The following is a 23,098-nucleotide window of genomic DNA, read 5'->3' as shown; positions in this document are numbered from 1 at the left end:
GCTCACATCAATGTGTTCTTTGGAGGTTTAAAGTTTGTTGACCTCAAGACATCTCGTAATTTTTTTGATGTCATTGTTTTGACGTCTCTCCCCCTCTCTATTATCTTAATTACATCCCTCACCCAACCCTTTAAACCCTCCTCCCCTTGACTTCTTTTTCTCCGCCGTCTATCATTCTATCTTTCTTGTCTCCACCGTCCCGTAATTCCCTCTCTCCCTTCCCTTCTCCATGCCGATCAGGTTGTTTTTCTCTCCCCCTCCCTTCCTCCATCTCTCTTCCCCCTCTCTGACTGTGTCTCTATATATTCTCTGTCTGTACCCTCTCTCTCTCCCTATGTCTCTTTCACTCTCTCCCCTCTTGATGAACTCTCAACTTTTATGCAAAGGGCCCAGCACATGGTGCGGTCTGTAGACCCGCCCTTTTTTCAGAGTGGGTTCAGTAAGGAGTCAACTCCAGTTGTGGCAATCAAAGAAATGCATGTTTCCTGTGTTATGACCCAAACCAAAGAGGTAGAAAGAAAAGTGGCTTTATTATCCCTTATGCGTAATAACTTTATTAATTTATTTATGTCTGATATTTATACAGGGTGGCGCATGTATCACCAATTTGGTGGTCTTTCTTTTGGTCCTGTTAACAAAAGAACAAATAATATTTTCATTAGAGGACAAGTCCACCCCAACAAAAAATTAATTTGAATAAAAACAGAAAAATCCAACAAGCATAACACTGAAAATTTCATCAAAATCGGATGTAAAATAAGAAAGTTATGGCATTTAAAGTTTCGCTTAATTTCACAAAACAGTTATATGCATATCCTGGTTGGTATGCAAATGAGGAGACTGATGACGTCATCCACTCACAATTTCTTTTGTATTTTATTATATGAAATATGAAATATTCTAATTTTCTCATTGTCAAGTGAAACAGTGATTCATTCCTCTCTGAACATGTGGAATTAGCATTGTTTAGTACTATATGATTCAGTCAAGTCGGTCCCTATGGTCAAATCTGTAAGAAAATGAAATATTGTATAATTCAAACAATAAAAAACAAAAGAAATAGTGAGTGATGGACAACATCGACTGACTCATTTGCATGTCAGCGAGTTGTGCATATCACTGTTTTGTGAAAAATAAGCGAAAATTTAAAATGCCATAACTTTCTTATTTTACATCTGATTTCGATGAAATTTTCAGTGTTATGCTAGTTTGATTTTTCTCTACTTATTCAAATCAACTTTTGCTGGGGTGGACTTGACCTTTAATATTACTTGTTGTAATGAACAAGATACAATACAGTAATAAATAACATGTACAGGCACAAACTATATGTAAACATGTTAATGTAAAAGTTATTGGTATCCTTGGGAATTATGTTCATTTGATAATCAATGTTGACAATTTGAATCAAATTTGTGAATTTGAATTTTGAAGGTAGAGCATAAAATAACAGAATAAATTAGAACGAAAGAGAAATTACCAAATATGAAAAGCAAGAGAATGACTACCAGTCAACACTGATACCAATGATTTCTATGTAGACATATTTACATTTTTCACTACATTTTGATTGCTCACAAGACTGCTGAAAATTGATACATTGACAAGGGCCATGTCTAGAAATAAAATAATGCTGGGAGCCGGGCCAGGCTGGAGCTCGGAGCATGCCCAGTTAGGGGGATTACCCCGTTGTGCAGGGAAAGGAGTGTACACTGTTTGTAGTGACCATGCCTCGATAGCGATCGAGTGGCGGTTATGTCAGTGTCATCTCCGATGTCCCGCACAAACTTTCGAGTGAGATTGGCGATTTTATGATATCAAAGCAATCTACAGTCATTTTTCAACACTTTACATTTGCTGTATATGAGAAAGAAAAATCAAGTGAACAAAATGTGGGTATTGTAATTATCAGTTCATGAATTATTAGTGGAAATTCTGACAATGCAAGTTATCATAGCTGGCTGTTTGTGTTTACAACATGTACACGACCGAAAAACATGCCATGTACATGTGCATCAAAAATGGACTTCCGAAACGGGCCTAGTAGAGATAGTACAATTAGGCCTAAAGACAAGGTCATTTTTATTTGACAAGGCTTTTTGTGGCAAAAAATAGTCAATTTGAGAACACCAAAATGTGACATGCCCAAATAGGGCATACATGTGATGCAACTTATCAACATATTTCATATATGTATTTTGTTCTCATTGTAATTATGTTGCTACCATGTCAGGTATGCAGGGAATAGCAAAAAAATTGCGCATACATTGCAACAAAAGGTTTCAAATTACTGATTTCCAAAAGTGGAACATTTGTTACTCTTGGTGTCCACCTTGTATTTTGGTAACAAATGTTCCACAGCATAGCTAGAATATGGACTAGCAAATGAGATACCTTGGTAAAACTTCTTCAATTTGAAGAACTCCTTGAATAATGGATAAACAATGAGAAATTGCCTTCAAAATCTACTAAATTTAATAAATTCTGGTTACTTCAAATTAGTTCTGTTAATTTGTAATCTGAAATAAATACTCATAACAGAAATATATAGCACAAAGGTCTATAAAACAGATGAATATTAATCATTCCAAAAATATATATATTTTTTTTAATGTGGCAGCCACTTTCAATTTGGTGTCTACGTTTGGACACTGTGTGACAAATGTTTCATGCATTTTCAGAGGTAGGAAATATCTGTGAAGAAATTAACATACCCACGTCTAACTGGCAGGATATAATTATATGTTAGCACAAACTAAAAACTTTTGCATGAAGAAAATAAGCTAATTCTCTAACTTAGGTAACATTTGTTATGGTGGACACCATGTATAATTCATAAAAATGCCAATAGAGACCCATACATAAGATAAAACAATGAATTATATTCATATCATTGGAGACTGCTTGGACTGTCTCCTCTGGTTATATGGATGTCTCATGAATGTTTGTTGATAACTCAGTGTGTTCAGAGCATTTTATTACAGAATTTATATTTTTAGTCTGATGTCACACTTTCCCTCCCCAGTATTGTAAAATTACTCATATGATCTTGTAATTATTCTTTCAATTTGCAGGATTAGTTGAGCCAAATGAAAGCTTAGAGGAAACAGCACTTAGAGAATTGAAAGAAGAGACGGGATATACAGGAACAGTGTTATCAGTATCTCCAGGTAAATGCTTCAATGAAACTTGGGCCTAATTCTGAACTCTGGTTAATTCAAACTCTAATCTATGATTTGAGTTTAACTCTGGATATCCTTGGACATACATGTATGAGAGATGGACAATGATTGATAAGTTGAATTCACTTACATGTGACTGTCCTCCCAGTTTATTCTTTTTATATTTTTTACTTTGGTCCTGTAATGTCCGCCTCAATTTGGCCATTAGAACCTTCCAATGTTCCAAAAGGGTCTAGAATTCTACATTTTGAGAGACTATGATTTAGGGAAATTTTGTCTTTCTAATAATGCTAGTATATGTTTTTAGTTTTTATGGGTCTCTATCACTTGTTTAATTTCTTGGTAACTCTGTTCTTTGAAAGGAACCATAGGAAAAATTTGCCGTTTAGCTTCCGCACTTTACTTGAAACTTTGACTTTGACCGTCGATAGAAGGAGTATAGTACAAGGAAGGATCTGACATTGGTAGGGTTCTTTGGTCTTGGCCAAGATGCTACTTTGTTGATGTTGTTGGGATCACGAAGTACGCCGTTAGCATTGATGACATAACACAGGTACATGTATGTAACTTCCTTACAAAAGAACTGACACTTAAATGGCTTGAGTTTGAGTCCGGCTTCTCTGAAGCATTGGAGTACTTCAAGGAGATTGTGTACGTGTTCGTCAAAGTTTTTTCCCAGTACGATGCAGTACATCCTCTATCGCCAGATACAAAAAATCTTGGTGAAGCTACATTCCAAGCAGTAGTACCACGCTCCATGGCCTCAACAGTTCTCAACCAGCTACATGGTGATCCCGCTGCCGGACATTTTGGTACCCGAAGAACACTTCAAAGGGCCAAATCCTCTTGTTACTGGCCATTTATGCACAGAGATATTGTGAACTATTGCCAAACTAGTGCAGCATGTGAGTTGATGAGATTGCCAAATCCCAAGTACTGAGCACCACAGAGCGTCCTCTTCAGAAAGTATTTGCCGATGTTGCAGAGCTCCCAACGTCCAGAAAAGGCTTCCGTTATATACTGGTAGTTGTTGATCTTTTCAGCAAGTACACAAATATCTACCCGATGAAAGATCAGACAGCGCCGACGATAGCCAAGCATCTGTTCTTGTTCTGTGTTGGAAGAACCCGCGTATACTTAAAGCTTATAAATGATAAAATATAGCTCCTACAGGAATATTTGTTGAATTTCTATCATAACCTTGAAAGTTTGTGGATCTAGTTCATAAAACTATAGATATAAGAGTAATCAAGTATCATTGAACACATGACCAATGTCAAAGGTCATTTACGGTCAATGAACTTTGGCCGTGTTGGGGGAATATTAGTTGAATTGTCATAACTTTAAAGTTTGTGGATCTAGATCATTAAACAAGGATGAAAGGGTAATCAAGTATCGCCTATTGTTTCACAAGAGTCTTAGTCTTAGAGCACATGATTAAGGTCTAAGGTCATTAAAGGTAAATGAATATAGTGTTTTATTATCATATGAATGGTGTTTTTTTTTGTGTGAATAATTATTCACTAGTCTTTTTCAAAGTCAGCACTGCTGCTATATTGAATAGCATAATGCAGGCAAAAAGGAGAATGAAACCTTTGGAACAAGATAGCTTGTGTGAAAACAGAAAAATAAAAAAAACAGATCAACGAAAGTTTGAGAAAAATCGGACAAGTAATGAGAAAGTTATGAGCATTTGAATATTGCGATCACTAATGCTATGGAGATCCTCACATTGGCAATGCAACAAAGATGTGTGATGTCACTTGTGGACAACTCTCCCCATTACTTTAGTATATATTTCACTTAAACTTCCTCTTTTATCACATCTATCAGTAGATCATGTGTTCGTTCTATAGGAGGGCATGTAATACAAATTTAAAAAAAATACATCATGGATAAAGAGTTTGTATCACCTTAAGAAAAAGCAAAAAGAGACATTTTGGGGGTATTTTAGAGTCCATCAAAGGGAAAGTTGTTCACATGTGACATCACACATCCTTGTCGCATTGCAAATGTGAGGATCTGCATAGCATTAGTGATTGCAATATTCAAATGCTCATAACTTTCTCATTATTTGTCTGATTTTTCTCAAACTTTCTTTGTTCTTATTCTTTGATTTTTCTGTTTTGACACAAGCCTATTTGTTCCATAGGTTTCATTTCCCTTTAAGAACAACTTTAGACTTGTAGTTTTAAGCCCCATTACACATATTCCTAATCAAGGAGAATTTGCCAGAATGAAATAATTGTTTTACTCCTAACGCTGGTCAATTCCCCCCCCCCCTCCCTGTCTATGCGGCTCATACTCTCCTAAAACGTCATGGCCCAGTTGATTTTGTCTCTGGAATTTGAAATAGAGGGTCATGCAGACCTGCCAACCAGTACGTTTTTTTAATTTATTTTAACTAAATCGTAATTTATTGAGAAAAATAATCTCTATATGTCTCTTTTTCATAAAACGTGCACAAATATGGTTATTAGATCAATGTAATTTCAGGTAACTTGTTTTTTTTTTTCAATCATTTTGTTCAAACCAGGGTGAAGATATACACATGTTTTAATGTTTTTTTTTCATCTGCAAGAGCAGTGCGCATTTTAGCTTGCATGCAGCTTGAGCGCCGCGATGAGCGAGTGCGCCAAGCATTTTATTATGAAATACACTTTTTTTGGGAAAAATACATTTTTTTTATCACAGAATACAGTTTTTCATTCCCAGAGGTTGGCAGGTCTGGTCATGGATCGAATCCCAGCCATGGCGTAATATTCTTCTGCAAGAAACTGATCATGATGCGCTGTACTGAACCAAGGTTATCTGGGCTACCTAGGCGCTCAAGCATTTAAGGAATTTCTTCCTACCGGGTACCCATTCACCAGGGTATATTGTGGATTGAATACCCCTGGAATATCTAAGAACATAGCACAACTGTTCAATCTCACTTCATTTTGCCTTTAATGGGACTGAGATGAGTGGCCTGGTTAATATACAGTATGCAAAATCTGTAACATATTGTTCGAAATAGAAATCTGAAACAGAAATACTTTTGCCCAGTTGATCGTGAGCCTGGCAGCCACTGTGCATAACGAGATCGACTTGGCTCTATCCCTTGAATGGTTGAGCTCCAAACAGGGTAGCAGCAACTCCAATCTTTTAATGTCCATTGGTCTGATGTGGCCGGGTTTGAACTCCCGACCTCCTGATTGTGAGGCAGACGCTCTACCAACTGAGCCAATGCGCACTAGTATTTGAACTCTAGTCGGGTGAATTTGAAATCCCCCCCAAATTTGTCCTCACTTTTCTTTCATTCGAGTTGATTTCTGCTGATTCTGAATAGTTGTGAAACACCTACCTGATATTACTATGTACAGGGACTGAAAGTGTTCTAAACATATTTGAACGGGTTTGGCAGACCTTAAATGCTTACATGATATTTACAGAGCAATGGCCTTGATTAATACCCAGTAGCGTGTGTTCTCTTAGCATGATATCACCAATGCGTACATTCCACATACTACTGGTAATCTAAGCGCGACTTAAAGTCACACTTAAATCTTTGTGAAACACCTCCATCTCCCCCCCCCCCCCCGGCTATACTAAACACCTGTTTTCATGCAAAATAGTAGGTGTTCTCTGCACATTGAATAAACAGATTTTCAGAATGTGTAGCATCATTCATTTCCAAGTAGTGTGTAATATGTGGATTATAAAATGTCCAGTTAACAAAAAGTAAATTTTATGTATTCTGTTCAAAAAGTAAGAAAAATAGTTTAGAAAAAGCTCAGAATATGTCTTCAACAGAAGTATCTTTGAGAAATTTTTGAGATGATTATTAAAAGTATTTCTTTTACCCTTAATAATTATTATTAATAATAATAGCCTATTTTTATAAAGCGCTTTTCCCAGAATGGCTCAAAGCGCGTTACAGCATATTATTACCCCGGTCATTGGATTCATTTCAATCCCGCACGAAAAGTTGCACAATTTCCACTCCCTGGGGAGCATTCCTTGCATTCATCGCAGCCTCATTATGGCGCTGGCAAAATCAAACATACGATATCTTAATGTCATTGATTTTTTTTTTATTTGTTTTTATTATAGGCACAGTTTTAGACCCAGGCATATCATCATCTATGTGTAGCTATGTTCATGTTCAAGTAAGTTTGATAATTTTTAATGCTCTTGCCTCTTGACTTGACTATGGACAGCTAGATGACTAACTATTGTAGGCAAAGTGGGATTATAAATCTTTTCCAGATGCTTTAACAAAGTGAGATTATATTGATGCATCAGATATTTCAATGATCCCAATTATATTTTCTGAAAAGTATTTCCTTGCGTATTGAAGTTTTACCGAGAAGAAAAATTTAGACTTTTGAGTCTGTTCCTTTTGAACATTCTTTAGTATCCTTCAGTCAACCTATAAACCCTGCTCTTTCGTGAATTTTTCCTAAATTACAAATTATTTGCACACAACAAGAATTAGAAGTCCTACTTTGAGGTACTTGATATTTTCTATGATCTCTTGGCAAAGTATGAAAGTACTTATAATAATCTCACATTAAACCTGCCCCCTCATTGGTTTTATTTCAATTTTATCTCATGCAATTTAGAGTGATATTAGAATTACTTATGGCTAGCCATACTTAAAGGACAAGTTCACCCCAACAAAAAGTTGATTTGAATAAAAAGAGAAAAATCCAACAAACATAACACTGAAAATTTCATGAAAATTGGATGTAAAATAAGAAAGTTATGACATTTTAAAGTTTCGTTTAATTTCACGAAACAGTTATAATGCACATCCTGGCTGGTATGCAAATGAGGAGACGATGATGTCATCCACTCACTATTTCTTTTGTATTGTATTATATGAAATATTCTAATTTTCTCATTGTCAAGTGATACAACGATTAATTCTTCCCTGAACATGTGGAATTAGCATTGTTTAATACTATATGGTTCAGTCAAGTTGGTCCTTATTGTCAAATCTATAAAAAATGAAATATTGTATAATTCAAACAATAAAAAACAAAAGAAATAGTGAGTGATGGACATCATCGACTGACTCACCTAGTTGTGCATTATCACTGTTTTGAGAAAAATAAGCGAAACTTTAAAGTGTCATAACTTTCTTATTTTACATCCGATTTTGATGAAATTTTCAGCATTATGCTAGTTTGATTTTTCTCTATTTATTCAAATCAGCATTTTCCTGGGGTGGACTTGACCTTTAAGTTGTTATTGAATTTATTTTTGACGTTCCCATCAGCCTGAAATGCAATCTATAGATTCTCTACTTTCATCACAGGTGTAGCAATGGTCATATGTGAAATGACATTTTTACAATGTTCTCAAGATTATGGGTAGTACATGTTCATTAGTGATTTACCGTTTTCCAGCATGATTGGCTCAGACATTGAATTTTTTATTGTTCTATTTTTTTACTAGATTGATGGCAATGACAATGCTAATGACTGTGCAGTAGCTCATCCAGGTAACATCTCTTCTATTTTAATCAATATTTATTTTTTTAATTTTCCTTTTGAATTCTTGATTTTGTTAGCATTAGTTTTTGTCTCGCCTGCATAGCAGAGCGAGACTATAGGCACCGCTTTTCCGACGGCGGCGGCGTCAACATCAAATCTTAACCTAAGGTTAAGTTTTTGAAATTACATCATAACTTAGAAAGTATATGGACCTAGTTCATGAAAATTAAACATAAGGTTAATCAAGTATTACTTAATATCCTGCCTGAGTTTCAGGTCACATGACCAAGGTCAAAGGTCATTTAGGGTCAATGAACTTAGATCATGTTAGGAGAATTATTTTCAAATTCTTAACCAAAGGTTAAAAGTTTTTGAAATGACACCATTTTCAAAAGTTTTTGAAATGACATTATTTTCAAAATCTTAACCGAAGGTTAAAAGTTTTTGAAATGACATCATAACTTACAAAGAATATGGACCTAGTTCATGAAACTTGGGCATAAGGTTAATCAAGTATTAGTGGACATCCTGCTCGAGTTTCAGGTCACATGACCAAGGTCAAAGGTCATTTAGGGTCAACGAACTTTGGTCAAGTTGGGGGTATTTGTTGAATTACTATCATAACTTTGAAAATTTACGGATCTAGTTCATGAAACTTGGACATTAGGTTAATCAAGTATCACTGAACATCCTGTACGAGTTTCAGGTCACATGACCCTGGTCAATGGTCATTTAAGGTCAATGAACTTTGGCCGTGTTGGGGGTATTTGTTAAATTACCATCCTAACTCTGAAAGTTTATGGATCTAGTTCATAAAACTTGGACATAAGAGTAATCAAGTATCACTGAGCATCATGTACGAGTTTCAGGTCACATGACCATGGTCAAAGGTCATTAAAGGTCAATGAACTTTGGCCGTGTTAGGGGTATTTGTTGAATTACCATCATAACTCTGAAAGTTTATGGATCTAGTTCATAAAACTTGGGATATAAGAGTAATCAAGTATCACTGAACATCCCCTGTGAGTTTCAGGTCACAAAACTAAGGTCAAATGTCAGTTAAGGTCAATAAACTTAGGCCATGTTGGGGTAATTGTTGAATTGCCATCATAACTTTGAAAGTTTATGGATAGAGTGAATGAAATGTGGACATGGGTGTAGTTGACAAGTCTTAAGTCACCGTTCAAATGTCATTTATGGTCAATGAACGTGGTATTATGTCATTATATGAATGGTGTTTTTGTGAATGATTATTTTATAGTAGTTTTCAAAGTTAGCACTGCTGCTATATTAAATCGCGTAATGCAGGCGAGACTGCCAGAGGCGTTCCACTTGTTATGATTTTGTGTGTAATTTTGGTACCATTTATCAAAATTTAATCCCTTTATCAAAACAGTTTGCTAGATGATATGTATTTTGTTGTGAAATGATGCTATTTGTTGCTACCTCTTTTCGTTCACAATTTTGTCTCACCTGCATACATGTAGAAGAGTGAGACTGTAGGTGCCGCTTTTCCGACGGCGGCGGCGTCAACACCAAATCTTAACCGAAGGTTAGGTTTTTTAAATGACAGCATAACTTAGAAAGTATATGGACCTAGTTCATGAAACTTGGACATAAGGTTGATTAAGTATTACTTAACATCCTGCCTGAGTTTCAGGTCACATGACCAAGGTCAAAGGTCATTTAGGGTCAATGAACTTAGACCATGTTGGGGGAATCAACATCAAAATCTTAACCTATTAAAGGTTAAGTTTTTGAAATGTCATCATAACTTAGAAAATGTATGGACCTAGTTCATGAAACTTGGCCATAAGTGTAATCAAATATTACTGAACATCTTACCTGAGTTTCAAGTCACAAGTGTCGTTTAGGATCAATGAATATTGGCCAAGTTGGGGGTATCTGTTGAATTACCATCATAACTTTGAATGTTTATGGATCTGATTCATGAAACTTGGACATAAGAGTAATCAAGAATCACTGAACATCCTGTGCGAGTTTCAGGTCACGACCAAGGTCAGAGGTCTTTAAGGTCAATGAACTTTGGCCAGGTTAGGGGTACATTGTATTTATTGAATTACCATCATAACTCTGTAAGTGTATTGGTCTAGTTAATTAAACATGGACATAAGAGTAATCAAGTATCACTAAACATCCTGTGCAAGTTTCAGGTCACATGACCAAGGTCAAAGGTCAATGAACTTTGGCCATGTTGGGGGTATTTGTTTAAGTACCATCAAAACTTTATGGATCTGATTCATAAAACTTGGACATAAAAGTAATCAAGTATTATTGATCATTTCTGTGCGAGTTTCAGGTCACATGCCCAAGGTCAAAGATCATTTAAGGTCAATGAACTTTGGCCATGTTGGTTTTTTTTTACAATCATAACTCTGTAAGTGTATTGGTCTAGTTCATAAAACTTGGACATAAGAGTAATCAAGTATCACTGAACATCCTGTGTTAGTTTCAGGTCACATGACCAAAGGCAAAGGTCACTTAAGGTAAATGAACTTTGGCCATTTGGAGGTGATTATTAGATTGCTGTCATAACTTTTAAAGTGTATAGATATAGTTAATAGAATGTGGATATAGGGGTAATCAAGTATCACTGACAAGTCTTAGGTTGCATGATCAAGGTCAAATGTCATTTATTGTCAATGAACATAGTATTGTATCATATGAATGGTGTTTTTTGTGAATAATTATTTTATAGTATTTTTCAAAGTCAGCACTGCTGCTATATTGAACCGCGTGATGCAGTTGAGACTACCAGAGGCGCTACACTTGTTAAGAATTTTATGCCAGGTGTGCTCATGTCCCCCCCCCCCCCCACATATATTCATATCACTGGAGAAAAGAAACAAAAATATATTCCAAATGAATTAGCAATTTATGCCAAAATTACGATTTCAAGAATTTCATCATTTTCTACATACGTTTTAGTGATTAGTCCTGCATCAAACTAACAACAAAACCCTCTGTTCTTGCTCATTTGATAAAGATGATTCTTGTCTCTCCCTCCACAGGAAATGATGAATTTGTTGAAGTTCTTCTTATACCAGTCAATGAACTGCTTCATAGATTACAAGGTAAGATCATTCATAGCAGTGCTCATCTTATACCAGTTTGCTTCATAGATAATTATAGCAGGGCCCGCTGGAAGAACAGTTTTCAGAACTGAAGCGGTTTCCCTGGGTAAATATACATATATTATATTATTATTACAAGGTAAGGTCATTCATAGCAGTGCTCTTCTTATACCAGTTTGCTTCATAGATTACAAGGTAAGCTATCATTCATAGCAGTGCTCATCTTATACCAGATTGCTTCATAGATTACAAGGTAAGATCATTCATAGCAGTGCTCATCTTATACCAGATTGCTTCATAGATTACAAGGTAAGATCATTCATAGCAGTGCTCTTCTTATACCAGTTTGCTTCATAGATTACAAGGTAAGGTCATTCATAGCAGTACGTTTTACCCTTTCTTACCTGGTCATTAGGTCGTAAATCTTTCGAAGCCCATCTTCATTCTTGATGCTCTTTGAGGTTTGCTTCACAGAACTATGTCGCAAAATAGACACTGAAAATATGAAAATAAATGGCGAGGAACACCGAACAGAACAATCATGTGGTAATTATTTAACCAAAATGGTATCTCTACATTGCCTGTCCAAAATTTCAAATAGATCCTAATTTATAATGAGATGAAAGTGTGTTTATGATCTGAAAAAGTTGATTACATACCAAGTTTATGCAATAGATAGAGTAACATTCAATTCAATAACACATTTACAGACATACCAACCATTCCATTTTTGTCTCGCCTGCATAGAGCGAGACTATAGGCACCGCTTTTCCGACGGCAGCGTCGTCAACATTGAAATCTTAACCAAGGTTAAGTTTTGAAATGTCATCATAACTTAAAAAGTATATGGACCTAGTTCATGAAACTTGGACATAAGGGTAATCAAGTATTACTGAACATCCTGCCTGAGTTTCATGTCACATGACCATGGTCAAAGGTCAATGAACTTTGGCCATGTTGGGGGTATCTGTTCAATTACCATCATAACTTTGAATGTTTATGGATCTGATTCATGAAACTTGGACATAAGAGTAATCAAGTATCACTGAACATCTTGTGCGAGTTTCAGGTAACATGACCAAGGTCAAAGGTCATTTAAGGTCAATGAACTTTGGCCATGTTCGGGGTATTTGTTAAATTACCATCATAACTCTGTAAGTGTATTGGTCTAGTTCATAAAACTTGGACATAAGAGTAATTAAGTATCACTGAACATCCTGTGCGAGTTTTAGGTCACATGACCAAGGTCAAAGGCCAATGGACTTTGGCCATGTTGGGAGTATTTGTTGAATAACCATCATAACTCTGAAAGTGTATGGATCTAGTTCATAAAACTCGGACATAAGAGTAATCAAGTATCACTGAACATCTCATGCGAGTTTAAGGTCACATGACTAAAGTCAAAGGTCATTGAACTTTGTCCATTTTGGAGGTAATTATTAAATTGCTGTCATAACTTTAAAAGTTTATAGATATAGTTTATAAACTGTGGATACAGGGGTAATCAAGTATCACTGACAAGTCTTAGGTCGCATAATCAAGGTCAAATGTCATTTATTGTCAATGAACGTAGTATTGTATCATTATATGAATGGTGTTTTTTGTGAATAATTATTTATAGTAGTTTTCAAAGTCAGCAATGCTGCTACATGTATATTGAAATCGTGTGATGCAGGTGAGACTGCCAGAGGCGCTCCACTTGTTATTTTTTGTGTGTGTTTGTACACATTCTATTATGAAAATTCTTGGTACCTTTTTTCTGTCGTAGAAATGGCGAAGGAGAAGGATGTTATTGTGGATGCTCAGGTTTACATGTATGCTTCAACCCTAACACACCCACATCTAGGGATGGTACCTACCACTATCATCAACAGTGATTAGATCTGGATGTCCGCCATCTTGAAGAAAAAAAACCTTCTTATAGCCAATCTTTAGTTATGGTAGTTTTGGTAAGTCCCCCCAAAATGAATGCCACTATTCCACTTCATTACTAGATCATATTGTGCCTCAAAATGGTTATGATTTGAACTAAAATTGTGTTTTATTGAATAAATCTACTGATTTTACATCAAAATTTAATTTGATTGAGTGCCCTATCAAAATTAAACATCTTTTTATTTATGTCTTTTTTAAATACAACCCCTCCTGAAGAATGAAATGGGTTGAAATATCAGGATATGATCTTTATCAGTAACTTTCTAATATCCGATTACTAACTCTGTGATGTTGATTTTCAAAGTGCTGTTTTCAATAAAAATAAAAACATAGCTGAGAGAGGGCACTAGATTCTACATTCAAACCCCAATGGACAAAAAAATTAGAATTTAATGGGCGTTAACACATTAATGACTGCTACACTTTGGTAATATTAGAATGTTAAATGATACTGGAGTCTAATTCATATTACTGACCTTTTACCAAGTTAAAGACTGGCTTTAAATTGTAATTCAAATGGAAAGTAGACGATTCATTAATTGTTTGTATGTCTGGAAGTATGTAATGTGCTGAATGACTTTAAATAACCCTTCAGGATCCTACCATCATCAATAATAAAAAGGTTTTGCTATCTTGAAGTACATGCCTTGGATCTGGGATTAAAGTCAGCAGTCTGCATTCAGGATAAAATATAAGACTTAAATTTGCATGTCACCTAAAATCATTGCTTGATAAACCTGTACTTGAAGATACTTGTCTCAATCAGCAACAGCAATCAAATATGTTGGCAATCACTCAGCATAGTTAAGAGGACTTGTCCGTTATTTCAGGAGATATATTTTTGATACTATAATACAGACGGACTGATGAGGAAATTTGCCTGAAATTAGACACTATTTACTCCACCCAACGCTAGAATCAATGGTTGCCATAGTAACATGCACACAACACCGTCATCTAGACATTTTGATAGATTCTTTAAGCAAATTGCCCGTTCCATTCTGCATCCATGTTGTTTTACTGTCTGTGTTTCATATTTGACACAAATTAATTTCTTTTTGAAAATGTGCAACTCACTGCCTATATACTACTTAACAATATTTGCAATCCCTCACCTCACTCTCTCTTACTCAATTTGATTTAAAAAAAATCACATCCTTTTATTAGCAGCTGATCACGTGAGCCGTACAAAAATGTGTATTGCGGTAGGTTGTAATGTAATCTACAAGGTTGTGTGGATAATGTTTCCAAAATGATAAGACTTAATTATGCTAATTCAGGCGTAAAGTAAAAATTTGCTCTAATTACCTCAATACAGCCCCAAGACTGCTAATTTTCTTTTCAAAGACACTACGCAGGATTCTCATCAAATGTACTTTAGAAGATATCGCAAAAGTATTTCCTTGTTTTTTCTTATGTTTTGTTTTTTATTGTTTTTTTCGATGCTGACACTATTTTAGTTATGATATTGCTTTTACTCAAAAAAGTGAATAATAATGATACATTTATGAATTCTGGCTACATACAGAATTTGTATTGGATTTGTACATGAAATCACGTTTTTGAGCAATTTTGGGTCAGAAATCTATTTACCTGATCTTGTGGAATTTGGGAACCACGTGAGTTGCGCTTTCAAAAAAAATTTTTGCTATAGATTTATTGCAAATTTTTTTTCTGTAAACAATGTTCATTGTAGATGGTGTAAATCCTCCCTTTTGACCTTAGAACAAATGAAAGAACAAAAGAAGCACAAGTGGGCCCCGTCTTTAATACAAAGAATTACAATTGATTTGATGAATCTCAACTGTATGGAAATCCATCTATGTCATAATTTTTTCTGCAGGAAATTTACACAATGTCACTGTAAACAAAGAGAAGCACATTGAATTTTCAATAAAATGATGGATGTATAAATATACATCATATCTAGAAAGTATTTTGAACAATAATTCATTTTAGATGTTGATGTTGCTGGCTTTCCATAGTTGTGGTTGATCGGATCAATCGTATCTCTTTGTTAGACGGGACCCTGATCTTTTTAAATTCACCTATCACTATAATGGTTTTCAAGTTGTTACATGTATTTGTAGATTGCATCCCCCAAAAAATAATAAAATAAAATAAATGAATAAATAAAACTAATAATCATCAATGTTTTATCATAATTTAATCACAAGTTTTATCATAATTTAATCACAAGTTTAATTAGCAAGTTTAGTATCACAAGAAAACTTATTAAAATCTCCACTCCTTTTTATGCATGAAGTATTCAGCATAAGTGAAAAAAAAGAAAATTGAAGCAAAGCTCTCAAAATATAATTTGTACATGTAGATCATGTTATCTGAATTTCAAAGAGAAAATCACGTCTCAAAACTTGATTCAATGAAGACACAGATTTGCTGTCAGACTTACTTTTTATATCGTTCTGTTTTGTTGACGATCAGCCATGTATAATGTCAGACTTACATTTTTAGCTTGTGGCGTGGCGTCTGTCGTCCGTCCACAATTTCTTTGTCATTTCAAGTCCGATTTCAATTCTGTTTGCTTTATATGATAGCACTAGGTGGGGGATTCAAAACTTCTACACAGAATTTTGAATCTCATATATATATACTAATTTATGCACATTTTTCAAAATTCACAAAAAATGCTTCTTCTTTATTTGTTGACAGATTATAATTTTTTTGCTTCCACCTGGTAGAGGTTCACCAAAAGTCTACACAGAATTTTGAAATTTTGTCTAGAACAATTTTTATGCTAATTTTATGCAAAATTAATTTACGCATATTTTGAAAAATTGGCATAAAATGCTTCTTTATTTGTTGACTGGTTTTGATTTTTTTTTCCATCTGGTAGAGCTTCATGAGGTTCACCAAACTTGTACACAGAATTTTGAATTTTGAGTAGAAAATTATTCATGATAATTTATGCGAAATTCATAAATCACAGAAAATGCCTCTTCTTTATTTGTTGACCGAATTTCAAAATGCTTCTTGTTCATCATTTCAAGTCTGATTTCAATTCTGTTTGCTTTATATGATAGCATTAGGCGGGGGATTCAAAACTTGTACACAGAATTTTGAAACTCATTAAATATGCTAATTCATGCGTATTTTTCAAAATTTATAAAAAATGCTTCTTATTCTTGATTTGTTGACCGATTTGATATTTTTTTCTTCCATCTGGTAGAGCTTCATGAGGTTCACTAAACTTGTAAACAGAATTTTGTCTAGAACAATTTTTATGCTAATTTATGCATATTTTTAAAAATTCACGTAAAATGCTTCTTTATGTGTTGACTGATTTTGATTTTTTTTTATCCATCTGGTAGAGCTACATGAGAGTCACCATATTTCCACTCACAATTGTAAAATTTTGACTAGAAAATTATTTATGCTAATTTATGCAAAATTTATTCATAAATCACAAAAATGCTTTTTCTCCTTCATTTGTTGATAAATTTCAATTTTGTTTCCTTTAAATGGAAGCTCTTGGTGGGGATACAAAATTTCAACACAGAATTTTGAAACTCATTAAATATGCTTATTTATGCATATATTTAAAAACTCACAAAAATATGTATTTGTTTACTGATTTTGATTTTTTTTTCCATCTGAGAGCTACATGAGGTTCACCAATGTTCTACACAGAATTTAGAAATTTTGACCAGAAAATTATTTATGCTATTAAATTTATACGAAATTTATTCATAAATCACAAAGAATGCTTACAGTTCTTCATCAATTCTGTTTTGTTGATGTTGAGTCATGTATAATGTCAGACTTACATTTTATATCACTCTGTTTTGTTGACAATCAGCCATGTATAATGTATTTTGTTAACCGTGCTGTTGCTGCAGTAGGCAATCTGTGAAAACACATTTATTTCATGATAATGTTTTTTGGGGGGGAGTTTTTCTTAAAATGTTTTTTTACTCATGCATGAAGTAGGTATTGTATGAGTAACATCAGATAAAAGAGGAGACTATAAGCTTTGAAATTATATCTTTTATTAATCATATTTGTGATTGAGTTATGATTAAACATTGAGAATCCTAGTTTCATTATTCTTTATCTGGTACACGATGTATATACTTGTGTAGATTTTTTTAATTACTATATTATTCACTTCAAACAGTAATACTACAATTCATTTTTTTGGTACGACATTTTTACATGCTAATCATGTTTTTAATATACTTTTGTGAATAATGGACATAAAAATAAGAAGCGTAATGAATTAATGTAGTTCATTTCCAATTTTTATTTGTAGATAGTAGTCGTAGTAGTAGTGGTGGTGGTGGTGGTGGTAGTGATAGTAGTAGTAGTAGTAGAAGTGGTGATAGTGATGGTAATGTTATTATTACTGTCATGATTATAATAATTATCAATTATTACTTCTCATTTAATACTGTGCTTTTCCAATAAGGCCCAAGATACAATGAATTTAATTATGTTTCTAACCTTTGCCTTAATGCTCAAGCACCTTAAAAGTAGCCAGGCTTGGTCAAGCTATGAACAACCAGTTCACTGTATTTTTAAGAAAAAGATCATTTCAAGTAAACTTAGGTTTCCTCATCAATGTAATCTATGTGCATATGGAAACAATTAACAATGGTGGAAATTTATGCAAATGTTGTGTATAAATCATGCATATCTATAGGATGTTTTATTGTTTTATTCAGGAAGATCATCTATTGGTTTATTGAAATAAATTAGCCATGGACCAGATGATTGGGAATGTAGTGTGATGTGCATGGATCCCTTCTCAATAAAGAAAGATAAAGATTTGAAATAAGTCAGACCAATAATGTGAGATTAGGAATTGTTAAGTAAAATTTCTGAAACGTAATTGATAATATGAAGCGTAATTGATAATATATAGACTGTGGTTTTCAACCACAGATGCCAATTTACATTTCTGATTAAACTACGTACATTTGAACAAAATGTTTGTAGTATATTGATTCCCTGCTCATACATGGTAAGATATCAGTGATATAATGTTCTTAGTATACACCACTAGCTCATAGCATTAAAGTGATAAGATTGAGTTGTTTATTTTGAATTCATTCCATGAATTTTTTTACATGTGTTGTAAATAGTATTGATAAGTTAATATGGTGCTCAGGAATCTTTGAATATGATGAACATATATTAATGTGCCATATCTAGTTCATGTAATTTTAATGCAAACTTGTGTGATTTGTATTATTCTGATAGAGTACAGCCATACACTGTAAATATGTGGATATTATTGAATAGAACCCTTCCTCTATGTATTATGTTACATATGATATGAGAGGGTTCAATTAACACCCTTTTGGAAATATGTGGTATTTAGATACCCATTGATTCACTCTTATATATTTCCCAAAGGGAAAAATGGCTTAGAGAAATATAAATATTTGAAATAAGTCAAACCAATAATGTGAGAGTTGGGAATTATTGATAAGTAAAAGTAAACTTTCTGAATTCATGCACTTCTTAAAGTCAGCATTTTCATTAGTGATGAATTATTTCCCCATCATCTTGCTCTGTCCTTTAATTGGCACCTTACAGCCATCATTTTATCAGGAAATGTAAACCGATTTGGATCAAACATGACACATCTATTAAAATCATTTCCACCTCCAAAAATATTATTTTGGGATCCTCTTTTTGTTGTCTCGCCTGAATGAAGTTCGGCAGAGTCCGAGTGATCGCTTTTCCTGTTGGTCTGTTACAAAAATGTTTTTGTTCAACTTGTTCTCATTTCTTTATTTCTGCATGACTTAAATTCATACTTGGTACATTTGCAAGCCCATGAGAATGAGGAGGTCAAAGGTCATTTAGGCGTCAAATGATATGAGGTCATATCCATTCTGTTTTGAAGTTTTTGTTCGCCTTGCTCTAATTTCCTTATTTCTAAATCAATTTTGATCACACTTGGGTAATAGCACATGTGTGTTCATGAGGATGATGGGATCAAAAGTCACCTAGTGGTCAAAAGGTCAAGTTTTTGTTCAAATTGTTCTCATTTATTTATTTCTGCATTATTTGTGTTTACACATTGTACAAATAAACATGTTTTCATGTGGATAAGGTCAAAGGTAATCAAGGGTTCAAAAGATCGTATTGAATATTTTATTGATCGTGATATTAGGCAAGAACCTTGTTTTCTTTGTCTACCCCATTTGTTAAAAAGAAATGACTAAGTCTGGTTGACAACACTATAATTGTGAATAGCATAATGATACCAATATACAGAAAGGGTTTCAGGAGGTGGCTGATGAGTGTACGTTTTGAATGTGGTCATGTCAGTGTGTTTATACATGTAGCTTGCTGCTATAGGACATTTGATTACTACAATGCTCATCATCATCCAAAGATTACTACAGTAATGAATTAGATTCTTCATTAAAAATGAAAAAATGATGAAATGGTATGTTATGAAGTCTGAACAAAATGAATCTGAATGTTATTATTATTATTAATGGTATTAATTCCACCATTTATAATAATAATGATAATGATAATAATAACATTTATAAGCAACTGTTATAACCATAAATACATTTTTTTTCTTCAAATGCAGGACTTTTTTATCGGTCAGATTTAATTCAATTTGTGACTGGTCTATTTCATATGACGACCTAGAAAGACAGAATTATACCATAGTTTGCATGAAATTACAATGCGCCTATGTAGTTTATTATATAAAATGATGTTCCCATGAAACCAAAAAAAAAGTATCTGTCTGATTTTAGTTGGATTCCTTTACTCCGGGTAATTATTACTGGTGCATTTAGTCAACATTTTCTCACCATAAAGACATTGGGGGGGGGGGGTATTCTGATTGTGTTGAGAAATTAGAAAAATAGGAAAGTACAAATATGTAATGAATTTTAATGAATTCATTGTGTATTATCTTAGCTATGAATAAAGAAGATGACCAGGGTTATCAGAATACCAGCCACTGTGTTAAATGAAGGTTAAGCATGAAATGCTTGAATTGATACATGCTTTGTAAGGCAATTATATAAAACCATGATCCAAATCTGATTCACTCTGGAGGAGGGGTACACTAAGTGATGTACTTGAAATACCAGTATCTGCAAATATCAACAAAATTGCTCTTACTCCCAAGAAAATTGTATTTTTATTATGGTTTTCACTCACGAATGATAGTTTTGCGAAATCTCTTCCCTGGAATGGTAGTAGTATCAGTACTCGGCTATGAATTTGCGATGATGCCATATATCATCTCATTTGCATTATTAGATTGTTGTCATGATCACTTTTTGACCAGTTTCAAAATTATTCATACCCCCAAAAGTACTTATTTTGATTTTTTTTTCTTGATGACATTTATCCATCCGTGTTCTTTGCGGAGTTGCTACGTCACAATCATCCTCACGTAGGGATCACAGGCCTAAATAATCTCCCATATACTTGTGTGTTAAAGTGGCACTTTAAACATAAATCATAACAAATATGGAGGAAATTCGAGGGTTGAGTGTTAATTGGATATATGTCTGACAAGGGTACGTCGACCAGCTCATTTTAAAATAATTCGGCATTTATGAAGACTAAACCTGACAGGATCAAATTCCTCACTTGAGAGAGTAAAATGGCCCTAATTCTTCCGCCAGTAAAATATAGTTCCAAAGTGGTGATATATCATTTCAATTTGGAAAAAGGAAGATCAGTAGGTACCCTCCCTAGAATCAGTGTTAGATTGTCAGTCATATTCATTCATTATTGTTAATCGGCAATATCAAATTTACAAATTGAGAATTGGGTTGGCTCGAATGAATTTCTTTTGCCTGCCAGTTGTTATTAGGCCCGTGTAAGTCCCAGGCTGCACCATAGTACCAGTGGACAGAAACACTTCAATTTTATTGAATTGAAGAGAGTATGATTATCTCAGGAGAGTTAATAAAAAATATGCAAATAAACTTTAAATTGATAAGTTTAAACATGTGGTTACTATCATTCACTGAAACTTGTTACACTAAAAAATATATAATAAAATGATCAACAATAATGAAGATTACATAACTATAAGACTCTATATACCGCGTTCTCACTTACTCCCAGCTCGCGCATCCTCGCGAGTCATCCTCGGCTCGTGGGGTCTTCTCCCTCGCGTGCACATTTAGCCCCAGCTCGCGGAGCAGACTCACCTCACGCGTCTGCTCCGCCACTTACCCGGGCCACTTACCCACAATCCTCCGCAATAAACATATAAACAAACTCTGGCGCGTGCTTGCCTTGAAAATTAACCACGACTGAAAACTGCAAAAAATAGAGGTACCTAAAAAATAGAGTGTACTCTGGACGGACTGCGTGCGTAGAAAAACAAAACTCGAATAAAGCGTGCGAGATAAACCGGAAGTCGCAATCAATTGCCGGGGTAGACTTAGCCTCTTGTCGAGGCCCTGTCGGTTGCTTTCCGAGCGAACATGGCTAAGCAAGGGATATAGCGAAGCAGAGCGCCGCGAGACAGGCTCGCGCCAGGCCTAATTCGCTTCGCGAATTAGGAAATCCCTCGCTTCACTCGGGAAGCAGCCGCCAGGGCCTCGACAAGAGGCTAGGGTAGACTCGGCTTTCTGTCCACACTGCAAAATATTGCTGTCTCCCCCAGCTCGCGGGTCTGATCCTATTTGCTGTTGCAGAAAAGGGGAGTCAGACTCGCCTCGCGGGGCTGATAATTTCCGTTCACATTGGGAAAAAAGGTGAGTTAGATTCGCCTCGCGGGTATGACTCGCGAGCTGGGCTGAGTGAGAACGTGGTTATAGTATACTTATGTCTATGTTCTAAGTACTGGGGTTTGGTGACCTTTTATTGGCTAATGCTCCTGCAACAATTCTTTTTTCTTAAGAAGACATGTACATGTAAATGCAGAGTTTATGTTACAAAAGGGCTTTCCAGTCTTGTCTTGTTTTCTTGATAGCCCATTAAGGATAAGGTTGGTATACGAATATGGGGAGAATTTCATGAGACAAATAGTCATTAATTTTCAATGACTATTGTTATAAGCTACTGAAAATCCTTCCATTTGATTGGCTAAGGGCAATGTAGTCAGTGAAAAATCATGGACTGGAACTTTTCATGAAATGCCCCTTGGCTTCCGATTTTGTCTAAATGATGTGCAGATTTTCCAAAGGAGCCATTGTTGCTTGAGCTACCATCATGGAATCATTGAGTTGTAATAAGTGAAGTGGGCTTGGCAATATATCAGTAATTTAGTAAGGGCAGTCTTTATCACCCATCTCAATATAGACACTCTTGACCTGGGTGAAATGGTTGATCGTATCCAAGGCATTCTCATAACCGAGGCCGGACTGCTTGTAACCGCCGAACGGAAGACCAAACGGGTTCATGTTGTAGTTGTTGATCCAGCAGAAGCCCGCTTCGA

At 34.8% G+C, this 23,098-nt stretch overlaps 1 protein-coding gene across 1 annotated transcript in view; it reads left to right on the top strand.

The window, feature by feature from the left end:
* Positions 1–19,340, top strand: part of LOC129257725 (ADP-sugar pyrophosphatase-like) — a 32,631-nt gene extending 13,291 nt beyond the window's left edge. The window contains exons 4-8 of the mRNA XM_054896117.2: positions 3,075–3,170; positions 7,278–7,333; positions 8,628–8,673; positions 11,698–11,760; positions 13,529–19,340. Coding sequence (XP_054752092.2) covers positions 3,075–3,170; positions 7,278–7,333; positions 8,628–8,673; positions 11,698–11,760; positions 13,529–13,641 — 374 coding nt within the window. The 3' untranslated portion in view covers positions 13,642–19,340. The remainder of the gene's footprint in view (positions 1–3,074; positions 3,171–7,277; positions 7,334–8,627; positions 8,674–11,697; positions 11,761–13,528) is intronic.
* The last annotated feature ends 3,758 nt before the right edge of the window (positions 19,341–23,098 follow it).

Source organism: Lytechinus pictus, chromosome 3, assembly GCF_037042905.1.
Source record: "Lytechinus pictus isolate F3 Inbred chromosome 3, Lp3.0, whole genome shotgun sequence".
In the NCBI taxonomy this organism is placed as follows: domain Eukaryota; kingdom Metazoa; phylum Echinodermata; class Echinoidea; order Temnopleuroida; family Toxopneustidae; genus Lytechinus; species Lytechinus pictus.
Note: the sequence above shows the minus strand (reverse complement) of the source record. Positions and strands in the feature narration are given on the sequence as shown.